The sequence below is a fragment of the Phocoena sinus genome, chromosome 14, assembly GCF_008692025.1.
Source record: "Phocoena sinus isolate mPhoSin1 chromosome 14, mPhoSin1.pri, whole genome shotgun sequence".
Classification (NCBI taxonomy): domain Eukaryota; kingdom Metazoa; phylum Chordata; class Mammalia; order Artiodactyla; family Phocoenidae; genus Phocoena; species Phocoena sinus.
This window is the reverse complement of record NC_045776.1, coordinates 80,207,623-80,219,647: the sequence shown is the minus strand read 5'-3', so window position 1 is coordinate 80,219,647 and position 12,025 is coordinate 80,207,623. Positions and strand designations below refer to the sequence as shown.

Below are 12,025 nucleotides of genomic sequence, written 5' to 3'. Positions count from 1 at the left end.
CGCAAGCAGGAGCGGGGAGTTGCTTCAGTGCTTTTTCTTACATGGTGGATCCTTAACAAGTCACATTTATGACAGTTTCCAAAAATAAAACAACCTCAGCTCGGTGTAGGGCCTGGAAAAAAGTCTCAGGTGTAGAAATTGACTGCTTTTAGTTTGCAAAAGAATTGTGTGCCTGGGTCTTCTCCTAACCCAAGCTTCCAAATTCAGAGGATTTTCCCTATTCTGTACCTGGTTCAGCTACTTTTTCTTATTCAGGTACAAGCTCCAAGCAAATGTCAACCAGATAGACACAGATTTCACACGGGGCAGAATCATTTCAAAGTTTGGTTATTTTAATGCAATTTCATTGTTCAAGGTAGTATGGATACATTAAGTGGTTCATTTCCATCCTGTAGGAAACACTAACAGCTTCTACCTTATGTAATTTTGTCAAATTCAAACATGACTCGTTGACCAGTTTAATAAAACATTTTCTTTACATAGCTTGACAAGTTTTTCTGGAACATTTTTTTAAACCTTCAAGTAGTTTGGAAACATTTGCCTATTTGCTCATTCCTCCGGGCACAGCCTTTCAGAGCATTTATCCCATCTATACTGAAAATCTCTGTTCTCCCAGCTGGTGGTAGGCTGCTTGGTGGAGGTGATCGCAGAGAAATGGGCAAGCAAGCTTTGTCAACTACTTCTAATTCTCTTAATTAGTATGCTGCGATCCACCCCAGCTTCTGCAAGGTCAGACATGCAAGACGAGTACTTGGCCAAAAAAAGCAGGATTCTAACTAGTGTAAAAATAGATCTTAAATAAAATAGAATCTCTATAGGAAAGAGAAGTTAGCTTCCCATTCCCACTCTTGCTTTAGGATATCTGTATATATAAGTGCAAGGGGGACTTATGGAGTTGGTTTGCCCTAAGAAAAATTTGAGAATGTCTGAGTGCATTCATGTTGCAAAGTTACAGGGAAGGTTCTTTGGGAAATGCTGCGGCACATCCCACAGAAGTGGATGGTGATTAGCGAGACAGTTGGTGTGCGAACAAATAACGTGCAAAATGTTTAGGTCAAAGAGGATGCGGCCTAATCGTAGGCTAAGAACCAATTCTGAAGTGTGATAATTTGAAAACCTTGGCTAATTATAAACACAGGAAAGAAAACCCATAGTGTTAATTTGTTAACACTATGTCTTGTTAACCTACCCAGCTACCTCTTTTGGAAGCGAAATTCCAACACGGGTCTTACTTTAATTTTGCTTAATTTCCACACATTACGATTTTTTTTTTGGACATTTCTGTTTCTAGAAAAAGTACACGGCCCCTCTGTTGGCCCACACAAGCATTACATGACTGTTTTAAAGGGGCCTCTGTTAAAATTCTAATTTTTGGATTTAGCCGCAGCCTTTTGGATATGCCTTGAAGGCATAATTGAAAATCTGCCCAAGCTCCCTTTAGCTGCAACTTGAACACGCAGCCCAATCTTTTGTAAACACTCAGAAAATACTGATCCCAGCAAAATACAGTCAGCCAGTCAGAGGCCTCACTCTGCCTTTTCACATGGATGATAAATCTGCCTGCTTATTCTTGCTGGATGCTAGGAAATCCATTCTGAGATTTGAGTCTCAGAGCAAACATTTAGCCTCCTTCTCTGAGGTACATAATGAGCTGTGGAGGCATCAAAAATAAACAAAGTGGGGACATCACCATTTTTCCTACACTGGGTCCACTCAGTCTGCTCGGGGCTGTTTGTTTTTCCTGGCTAGGCCTGGAGCAAGAGGAGATGGCTGCTGGTGACAAGCCAGTGCCAGGTTTACAGACCCAGCCTCTTTTCATGTAACATTTGACCAATTATTCAATTCCCTGGAGGCAGGGAGGGACGCCAATGCTAATGCTAGGGAATTTTCATAAATCCTCAGTGGCCACGGAGAACCTCTCTCTCAAGCTGCTGTGATGACCTCAGGCAGGTTTGGTGCTTTAAGGATAGTTACCTTTGAAGGGACACAAAAAAATTCTACCTCTTAAAGTGATTCCAGAACTGAACGTCTAATACACCAACTCAATAAATACAACAGAAAAATGCACAGCAGAGTTGGGGCATCTATCAAGTAGGAAGGCAAAATGGTCATTAGAACGTCTGAGGTCAGTGAACTATTACGGTTGAAAAAAGCAGCCACCTTTGAAAACACTGCCCGTTTCCCTCAGCTCTACTAGCTGTCAGCCCTCTAACGTTCGTTACACCACACGGTAGCAAATGAAAGATCCGAACAACTGCGTCTTGATCTTCACTTATACTTATTCAGGGTCCACCCTCACATTCAGCTGAAGGCCCCAGCACACCCTTGCTGTGCCAGGGAGAACAGTCTCAAGGACATGTGTTTTTCTGAAGGTCACTTGCCCCTCTTGCTGCGGCCCTTCCTGGAGGACAGCTTCCCGCTGCCCCCCGAAGACGGGGGGCTTGAGGCCGAGGCCATGGCAATGTTGATCTGTCCCTCCTGGATTTCCTGCCGGGTCTCAGCGGGCAGGTGGTTGATCTTCTGCTGCGTCTCCAGGTAGAACATGACGTCCCGCAGCTGCTCCTGGATCTCAGTGATCTGTAGGTCCTTCTGGTCGCAGGTCTCCTTTAACACCCTCTCCTCTTCCTTCAGCTTGTTCTGCAGGAGGACTTGGTTGGCTCGCAAACACTTGTTCATTTCCTGCTCCTCTTTGAGCTCTGTGGTGAGTTTGGCCACTTTCGTGTTTAGCTGAGTGCACCTTTTACAAAACAAAGGAAGACAAAGCACGTTTTTCATTTGCTGACACAGTCCCCTTTCTGCTCTGGGATTGAACAGAGGAGCCATGACCTCAGAAGCCATTTAGGGCAGACCCCGCCCTCCCATGGCCAGGGGGACTGGTTTGCTGCCATTGCAACAGCTACCTAAAACAAGAATTTTGCTCTAGTTAACTCAAGTGTAGCCTCAGGACATTTTTTGTTTTTTTAAAGGATCAGAGAATTTTCAATAGCAGAAACTATTCTGTGATTCATGGTAAAATCTCTACTGCTTCTCTGTTTTGTTTACATGGGTGGCTTAAGAGATGATAGCTGTGATAAAGAAGTTATGAAGAAAAGTGACATTCTTAAAGAGTCAAGTACTCTGATCTCAACTGCATTTGCTGGAGAAGAGTTTGCAAGAATAGGGAGTGCCTTACTGATGCTCAATCTTACTCACAAGTAAAGAATGACAAAACACCACTTGAGATACCATTTTTATGTATCAGAATGCCAAAGAACTCAGATGTGGGAAAAGGGGGTACTCCCACACGCTGGTACTACAGTGTGAACTGGCACAAACTCCTTGGAAGTCAACTTGACACCATCTATGAAAATCAAAATTCCACCTGCCCTTTCACATAGCTATTCTACTTCCAGGAATTTATCCTATAAAGTAAATATACTCAGGACTGCACTAAATGACAAATGCAGAAAGATGCTTATTGCAACATTGTTCATAGTAGTGTGAGACTTGAAACAACTTACATGTCCTTCAAGGGGAACTGGTTAAAATTATTATGGGACCCTCATATGATGTTACAAAGATCAGAATAGATCTAGATACGCCAGTACAAAAAAACCCAAAAAACAAAAAAACTCCAAAACAGAATATTTTACCAAATAGAATACCTAATATTATTCAAGTTTTGTAGAAAAAAGATGTATATGAGAGGTTTACACAGATACTGCAAAAGACCGAGAACAACAAAGATTCACTGGTACCATTAATAATGGTTACCTCTAGATAGCCGGATTTGGGGGTGAAAGAAAACTTCCAGTTTTAATTTTTAAATTCTTTGGAACAGTTCAATTTGTTAGGGTGCTGAAAGTATAGGAGAATTTTTGATTTGTATTTCTATTAATGTAGTGTTGTTTTCACAGCAGTTAAAAAACACCTTTGCAGGGGGCTTCCCTGGTGGTGCAGTGGTTGAGAGTTCGCCTGCCGATGCAGGGGACGCGGGTTCGTGCCCTGGTCCAGGAAGATCCCACATGCCGCGGAGCGGCTGGGCCTGTGGGCCATGGCCGCTGAGCCTGCGCGTCCGGAGCCTGTGCTCCGCAACGGGAGAGGCCACAACAGTGAGAGGCCCGCACAACGCAAAAAAAACACCCAAAAACAAACAAACAAACAAAAACAAACAAACACCTTTGCTGAAGAGTTTCTTTTGGGGTGATAAAAAATTCTGGAACCATACAGTGGTCACAGCTGCACAACACTGTGAGCTGCATACTTAGAACGGCAGAATCTACGTTACATGGATTTTACCCCCCAATCCCCCCACACAAATGACTAAAAATACCCACCTATTTGCAATGAGGGAGAACAGGTGAAAGGTATACGGGAATCCTTTGCACTATCTTTGCAACCTTTTTGTAAAACTAAATTTATCCCAAGATTAAAAAAAAAAAACTTAAGGGATAATTATCCCCCTTAAATTTATTTTTTATCCATTTGTCTGGAGTAAAAAAATCCAATTATTTTTGTGAGTATAACTTAAACTAGAAAGGCAGTTTCAATCAGTAGCAATTATCTTCCCAAATAACACTAGTAGAGTCTGTTCTTGCCATGTTGTTGATGAATTTTTTGCTCCATGTTCAACATCTTTGGCCTGTAATTCCCGACCAAGGCCAGAACACATGCCATCTTCAGCTTAAACGTAAATCTCTTTCCTAACTGCCATTTCTCAGCCACCATGGCTCAGAGATGCTCTGGGCACAAGGAAGTTGCTTTCTACAGGCCAAAATGGAAGATACTTGCATGTAGCATGAGCACAGACATCAGGAGAGCGTCCTGCATTCCACATGGCATCCATCTGGCGTGAAACACTGAATTTTTTAGTAAACAGGAAGTCACAGTAGGTTTGCTCCATATATGGGGAGAGCCCTGAAAACCTGGTGATACACACTTGACAATGAGAGTGTGTCCATGGGTATAAAGGAGATTATCTGTTTATGGAACCTGTTAGAATAAAAAAGCTAATTAAAACAACAGGCCAGTTATACCTACTTTCTTTCCACAGACTGCTTTTCTTTCAGGAGATCATTTAGTCTGTGCTCCAAATTATCACATTTCTCAATTGTTTCTTTAAATTTGGTCTTCATGTTGTTAATCTGAAAGAGCAAACAGAGATCAGTTTCACTTCACAAAGACAAAGCTGTGTGGCCTTTGGGGCTAACATCACCATTTTTTTTCCCAATTACCTGTCTTTAACTTTGACAAACCAAATTTGGAAAAGGTGAGACCATTATCTGAAAGAATTTCTGCAATAGGAATAAAAATTTTCAGAAATCCTTTTTTTTCTTACCATTTCTCTAAACCAGGATCAAGAGGGTCAAGAGCTACTGAATGTTGAGTGAAACTGCCAGAAGGTAAAGAAAGAGCTTCAGGCTGTAGAGCATGAGATGATTTATCAGAGGCCAGACCAGAACCTCCCAATCTTTGTTTTTAAATTGAAGTGTAGCTGATGATATTGTGTAATATTGTGTTAGTTTCAGGTTTACAGCAAAGTGATTCATATATATATATTTCAGATTATTTCCATTATAGGTTATTACAAGACATTGAGTATTGTTCCCTGTGTTATACAGTAAATATTGTTCCCTGTGTTATACAGTAAATCCTTGTTGCTTTCTATTTCATATATAGTAGTATCTGTTAATCTCATACTGCCCTTCCTTTCCCCTTTGGTAAACATAAATTTGTTTTCTATGTCTGTGAGTCTGTTTCTGTTTTGTAAATAGATTCATTTGTATTATTTTTTAGATTTGGATATAAGTGATATCATGTAATATTTGTCTTTCTGTCTTTACTTCATTTAGTTTGATAATCTCTAGGTCCATCCATGTTGCTGCAAATGGCATTATTTCATTCTTTTTTATGGCTGAGTAATATTCCATTGCATATATATACCACATCTTCTTTACCCATTTATCTGTGGATGGACATTTAGGTTTCTTCCATGCCTTAGCTATTGTAAACAGTGCTGCTATGGACACTGGGGTGCATTTTTCTTTTCAAATTAGTTTTCATCTTTTCTGAATATATGCCCAGGAGTGGGATTGCAGGATCATATGGCAGTTCTGTTTTTAGTTTTTTAAGGAACCTCCATACTGTCTTCCATAGTGACTGCACCAATTTACATTCCCATCAACAGTGTAGGAGGGCAGAATCTCCAATTCTTAACTGACCAGTTTTTTAACTCTTGAGATCATATTCTAAAAGTTACACTTGACCCTTGAACAATGTGTGGTCTCGACCCTCCTTGAAGTCGAGAATCTGAGTATAACTTTATTGTCGGCCCTCCGCATCCATGGTTCTGCATCTGTGGATTCAACCATTGGCGGATCCTGCAGTACTGTAGCAGGTATCCACTGAAAACAATCCACATATAAGTGGACCTGTGCAGTTCAAATCCATGCTTTTAAGTGACAATTGTATTATCCAAATAATCTGAAGTTACTTGTAACAGGTGATTCTGTTTGGTGCTTTTTTCCATCCAATTTCACTATTAATTTTCTCATGTACTGTGAAGCCATATGGAACATAAGCAGTTCTTATTTTGAGTTTATATAAAGGCAATTTACAGAGAGAATTCAAATTACATTGTCTTAAAAACTTAAGAGAAATTAAAAATTCTGGTGTATTATGTGTCAGATGGCAGCAATCCTAGCAAGGAGTCTGTGGAAGTCTAGTTATGTAGACACTGGATTCACACAGGTGTTAAGATCTACAGACTTGGGAAACACCTCAACTCCACTTGTCTAAGGACACCGGAAGACAGGTGGATCGTGAGGTAATAATAATAATAGGCACAGAAGTGACTGAGAATTTAAATCCTATGGCCCAGGTCCTGGCTAGGTGTTTTATAGGTAGTATCTCATTTATTGTTTATAACAAGCCTATGACTTAGGTATGTAAACTTTTTACAGAAACTGAGGCTTAGAGAAAGGTGAGGCAATACACTCCAAGGTCACCCAGCTCGAGTGACATGGGTCCAAGATTGGACCCCCAAGTCTGGGTCCAAAGCCAAGTTCTAAAACTCTCTCTGCACTATATGGGAGGCCAAAGCTCTATAGCAAAGGAAAACTGACCTCTTGGCAAGATTTAAACTCTTAGCAGAGATCTGTGATGCATGCAACATCTGTCACGCCAGAAAAAGGGCCACTACTTTTAACGCTTTCTTTTTCTTTTTTTTGAGGTATGTGGGCCTCTCACTGTTGTGGCCTCTCCCATTGCGGAGCACAGGCTCTGGACGCGCAGGCTCAGCGGCCATGGCTCACAGGCCCAGCTGCTCCGTGGCATGTGGGATCTTCCCAGACCGGGGCACGAACCCGCGTCCCCTGCATTGGCAGGCGGACTCTCAACCACTGCGCCACCAGGGAAGCCCTTAACGCTTTCTTTTTAAACATTTGCTACGGCTCGCCTAGCAGGTCTCTAACAGCACTGCTCCCTCTTTTTTTAAATAAGAAATTAACTGTTTTGTAGAAATTAACTTTAGAGCCAACGTCATTAAGTTGGAAGAACATGCAATTAAAGAGAGATTTCTAAAAGTTCCTCTATGTCATAAAAATAAAAATAGCTTTCAAATTGCTATCATTCTATTTGGTATTAATTTTCTCCTCAATATTGTCTTAAAATAAGACCACTAGATCCTTCTGACATTTTTTCTTAAACTGACTCCTGTCAGTTTAGGGAAATTGGAAAGGACAGAAATGACCATCAAAAGGAACCAACCTGTCTGTTTTGGTCACTAAAGACAATAAGCTAAACACATTTAAATCAAGATGAAAAATATCTAGTAACCTCAAAAAGGTTTCTGATATTGCTAGAGACAAATGTTACAATGGCTTAAATTTGTGTTTGTTTTTTTAAAATTTATTTTTGGCTGCACTGGGTCTTCATTGCTGCGTGCGGGCTTTCTCTAGTTGTGGCGAGCGGGGGCTACTCTTCGTTGCGGTGCGCGGGCTTCTCATTGCGGTGGCTTCTCTCATTGTGAAGCATGGGCTCTAGGCACGTAGGCTTCAGTAGTTGTGGCACACAGGCTCAGTAGTTGTGGCTCGCAAGCTCTAGAGCGCAGGCTCAGCAGTTGTGGTGCACAAGCTTAGTTGCTCCGCAGTATGTGGGATCTTCTCGGACCAGGGCTTGAACCCGTGTTCCCTGCATTGGCAGGCGGGTTCTTAACTACTGCGCCACCAGGGAAGTCCTAAATTAGTGGTTTTAAAAGCAATTCTGACCATTAGCCCTCAGTAAGAAACACTTAGTACACACACACATATACACACATACACACACACACACACACACACCCTGATACAAAAGTTTCACAAAACAATATTAAATGTGATACACTCTGACATCTACCCTATGCTAATAAAAATGCCAGTAGCCACCAAACTCAGTTCACAATCCACACCTGCAGAAAGAGCAATTTCTATATGGAGCTAGAGGTTTAAAAAGAAAAGAGGTATCTTTAGGGGAATGCACCTGTACTGATGGCCTACTCTATGCTCTTATACATGGCCCCACTAAAACTATGAACCTTCAAGTGGGTATGAGCTTCATTTTCCAGAACAGACTCTGCTCACATACTACAGCAATTGTACTACCTAAGGCATCGTGGGACTGGAATAGTATTATAATTGAAGTCCGCAGTGAATTTCAATCTGCAGTTCCTCTCCTCCCCAACATTACCTTTATATGAGGCCCATGACCAAGAATCTCTGCCAGTGAAATGCACGGTTACTGTTTCTCCCTGCATGTGCTCTACTGCTGAAGGTGCCAACGGACAGAGGACTGGTCAAAAGGAGGACAGCAGCGGGAACAAAAGGCTTGCATCACCAATTAACTTACGGATAAGTGACATTTTTTACTAGAAGACAAAATACCCTTTTCGAGCTTTTTATTTAGGGCTGCCCTTGCCTCTACCTTATCCCTACCTAAAAGTAGACACAAGTTTCACATTTTTAGCTTCCCTGCCCCTTGACTTGCTTTCCATGGGCATGTGTTAGGGAATGCAGTTAATCCTAAAGAGTCGTAAAGGGCAGAGAGAATCCTGAGCTTAGCTCTCAAGGGTCTGCACAAAGCACTTGAGGTGCTCACGCTGGTACAGCCCGTAGAAAAACCCATCAGTGAGGCTGCATGGCGTTGCCAGTGCTCCTCCCTGGGAGCCCCAAACCTGACACCAAGTGGCAGCGACCTCTGCTCTGCCTTGTGAGTGCCATCAGACACACCTCCTTCCCATGTGGACTCCAATCAAGCCCTATTCAGAACAGTATGTCAAGTGACCTGAAGCCCCTCTGGAAAGGCACTTCCATTGCTTAGAAGGTTCCTGTAAGAATTTCATCATGAACTTTTCACCAAAGATCATTTTAAAGCTGGTGTTAAGCCTTAATGAAAAAACCTGATTTCTCCTCATTTGTAGGCATACTCAGAAACTTGGGCCCATGGGCCTGGCATAAAGTGAAAGCTTGGCCCTGCCTGCTAAGCTCCACGATAACACCAGCTACCACTGAGGTGACCCCAAACCCGGCTCTGCAGTCCCCCCATCTGAGGGCCCAGTTGCTGGTGAGGATTCGCAAAGTTATTAAAATAATCACTTTAAAAATAATCATTTAAGTCAATCATTTAAAAACATTTAAAAGCCTTTACTCAACACTAAGAGAATCACTGAATTATGAACACTGTCTCTAGGTCCTGATAATGGTTCCCAGAGCCCTAGTTATACACGAACACTTAGGTGCTCACTGGTTTTCAAAGTCCCTGGTCTGGAACCCTCAGGGTTCCTTGTACATGCTGGAGCCAAAGGCCAAACCAAGCAGGTGGAGCTCTGGGCCACTCTGGGCCGGGTTTCCACCAAAATCACATCACTTTTCTCTTCTATCCATCCGAGTAGTGAATGGCCTTTTCTTTAAAGCATTATTTTGTTAAATTTTCAAGACTACTGCCCTAGACTAATAAGGTGCCATGGTGACCACTTCAGCATCTCTGCCTAATTTTATTCCCTTCAGTTTCAAAGCACCATCTTGTTGCCTCAGGAGCCCATATTCAGCTCCCCAAAGCAGCTGTTCCCAAGATGACAAACCAACTGGCTGACTGAAAGTACAAACCCTCATGCACATACTTCTATTTTTTAAATGGAATTGCACAAGGCACTAGAAAACCTGATTGAAGTTAACAAACAACATCCCAACCCCAAAATACCAAGCCTTTAAGTCCAAGGTTTCTTTTGTTTCAGGTATGTAGCAAGTATTTTATTTCTTCCTTAACTTAGTATAGGGCTCAGCACAAAATAAAATTGTGTATAGGGCTCAGCACACAATAAAATCTTCTTGATTTACTAATCCTAGGTGAGAATATATCTCTGCTTCCCTTCTTTTAAATTATGCTTAGTTGATTACATTTGCAATAGCGTATTTCTGTCTCTTCCTTTTCCTCTTTTCGACTAACTTCATTCTCATTGTGGTCTACAATTTCTTGTTCCCTGATACGACCTTCTGGGGCTAAGTCTCTAGCATAATGACAAGTCAGGTGTTTACTACTTCTCCCTGGAAACTTGATGTAGAGTTAGGTTACTGGGGTGAGCCAACTGATTCCAAATCTTTTCTTTTTCCTACCCCTTACGAGCCCCCAGCTTTGTTGAGATTTAACTGACATGTAACAAAGGTTTCTTTTTAGAGGCAAACCAGTTCTCTACCTATAGATGAGACTGAGAAGGAAGACTCTGAGACCCCTTTTTCCCTGTACTCTTCCTTCTCCCCCCAACATCAGGCTATCGTGGCATGTGGCATTTCAGCAGTCACCAGACCAGAAACTTACTTCCTCTGCTGTGTCCTTCTCTATCCGAACTATCTTGTTTTCCCAGTAGATTCGCTGAGACTCCAGCTGGCTTGTTAGTAAATATGAATACTACAAAAACAGAGAATGAACACCAAAACATAAGTCACAGTTGTCAGTCTCTGAAATTCAATTAAAACCTGACTTTTAATGACCTGCAGAAGACTAAGAGGAACATACAGAATGTATATTACACCTTGGTTCCACTCTACTCAATAAACTAGGGGAACACAGAGATGACAATTACACTTTGGTCCTCTGGGGGCTTACAATCTATAGGGACAAACAGAGAAATGTACAATTTAAAAAACCCTTAGATTTCTGTTTAAGCTGACTTCAAGAAGAACTACATGGTTTTTTTTTTCCCTTCATTTCTTTCTTTTTTTTTTTTTACATCTTTATTGGGGTATAATTGCTTTACAATGGTGTGTTAGTTTCTGCTTTGTAACAAAGTGAATCAGTTATACATATACATATGTTCCCATCTCTCTTCCCTCTTGTATCTCCCTCCCTCCCACCCTCCCTATCCTACCCCTCCAGGCGGTCACAAAGCACCAAGCTGATATCCCTGTGCTATGCGGCTGCTTCTCACTAGCTATCTACCTTACGTTTGGTAGTGTATATATGTCCATGCCTCTCTCTCGCTTTGTCACAGCTCACCCTTCCCCCTCCCCATATCCTCAAGTCCGTTCTCTAGTAGGTCTGTGTCTTTACTCCTGTCTTACCCCTAGGTTCTTTATGACATTTTTTTTCTTAAATTCCATATATATGTGTTAGCATATGGTATTTGTCTTTCTCTTTCTGACTTATTTCACTCTGTATGACAGACTGTAGGTCCATCCACCTCATTACAAATAGCTCAATTTCGTTTCTTCTTATGGCTGAGTAATATTCCCTTGTATATATGTGCCACACCTTCTTTATCCATTCATCCGATGATGGACACTTAGGTTGTTTCCATCTCTGGGCTATTGTAAATAGAGCTGCAACGAACATTTTGGTACATGACTCTTTTTGAATTACGGTTTTCTCAGGGTATATGCCCAGTAGTGGGATTGCTGGGTTATACGGTAGTTCTATTTGTAGTTTTTTAAGGAACCTCCATACTGTTCTCCATAGTGGCTGTACCAATTCACATTCCCACCAGCAGTGCAAGAGTGTTCCCTTTTCTCCACACCCT

At 41.7% G+C, this 12,025-nt stretch overlaps 1 protein-coding gene across 4 annotated transcripts in view; it reads right to left on the bottom strand.

Moving 5' to 3' along the window:
- Window positions 1-310: 310 nt before the first annotated feature.
- Window positions 311-12,025, bottom strand: part of BRAP (BRCA1 associated protein) — a 37,553-nt gene continuing 25,838 nt past the window's right edge. For 3 of the 4 annotated variants that reach the window (XM_032602826.1, XM_032602824.1, XM_032602825.1), the window contains 3 exons: window positions 10,828-10,917; window positions 5,020-5,123; window positions 313-2,737 (listed from right to left, as the gene is read on the bottom strand). In XM_032602826.1, the coding sequence (XP_032458717.1) occupies window positions 2,374-2,737; window positions 5,020-5,123; window positions 10,828-10,917 (558 nt within the window). In that variant the 3' untranslated portion in view covers window positions 313-2,373. Of the gene's footprint in view, window positions 2,738-5,019; window positions 5,124-10,827; window positions 10,918-12,025 lie in introns of all 4 variants that reach the window. The other variant, XM_032602823.1, reaches the window with a different exon arrangement.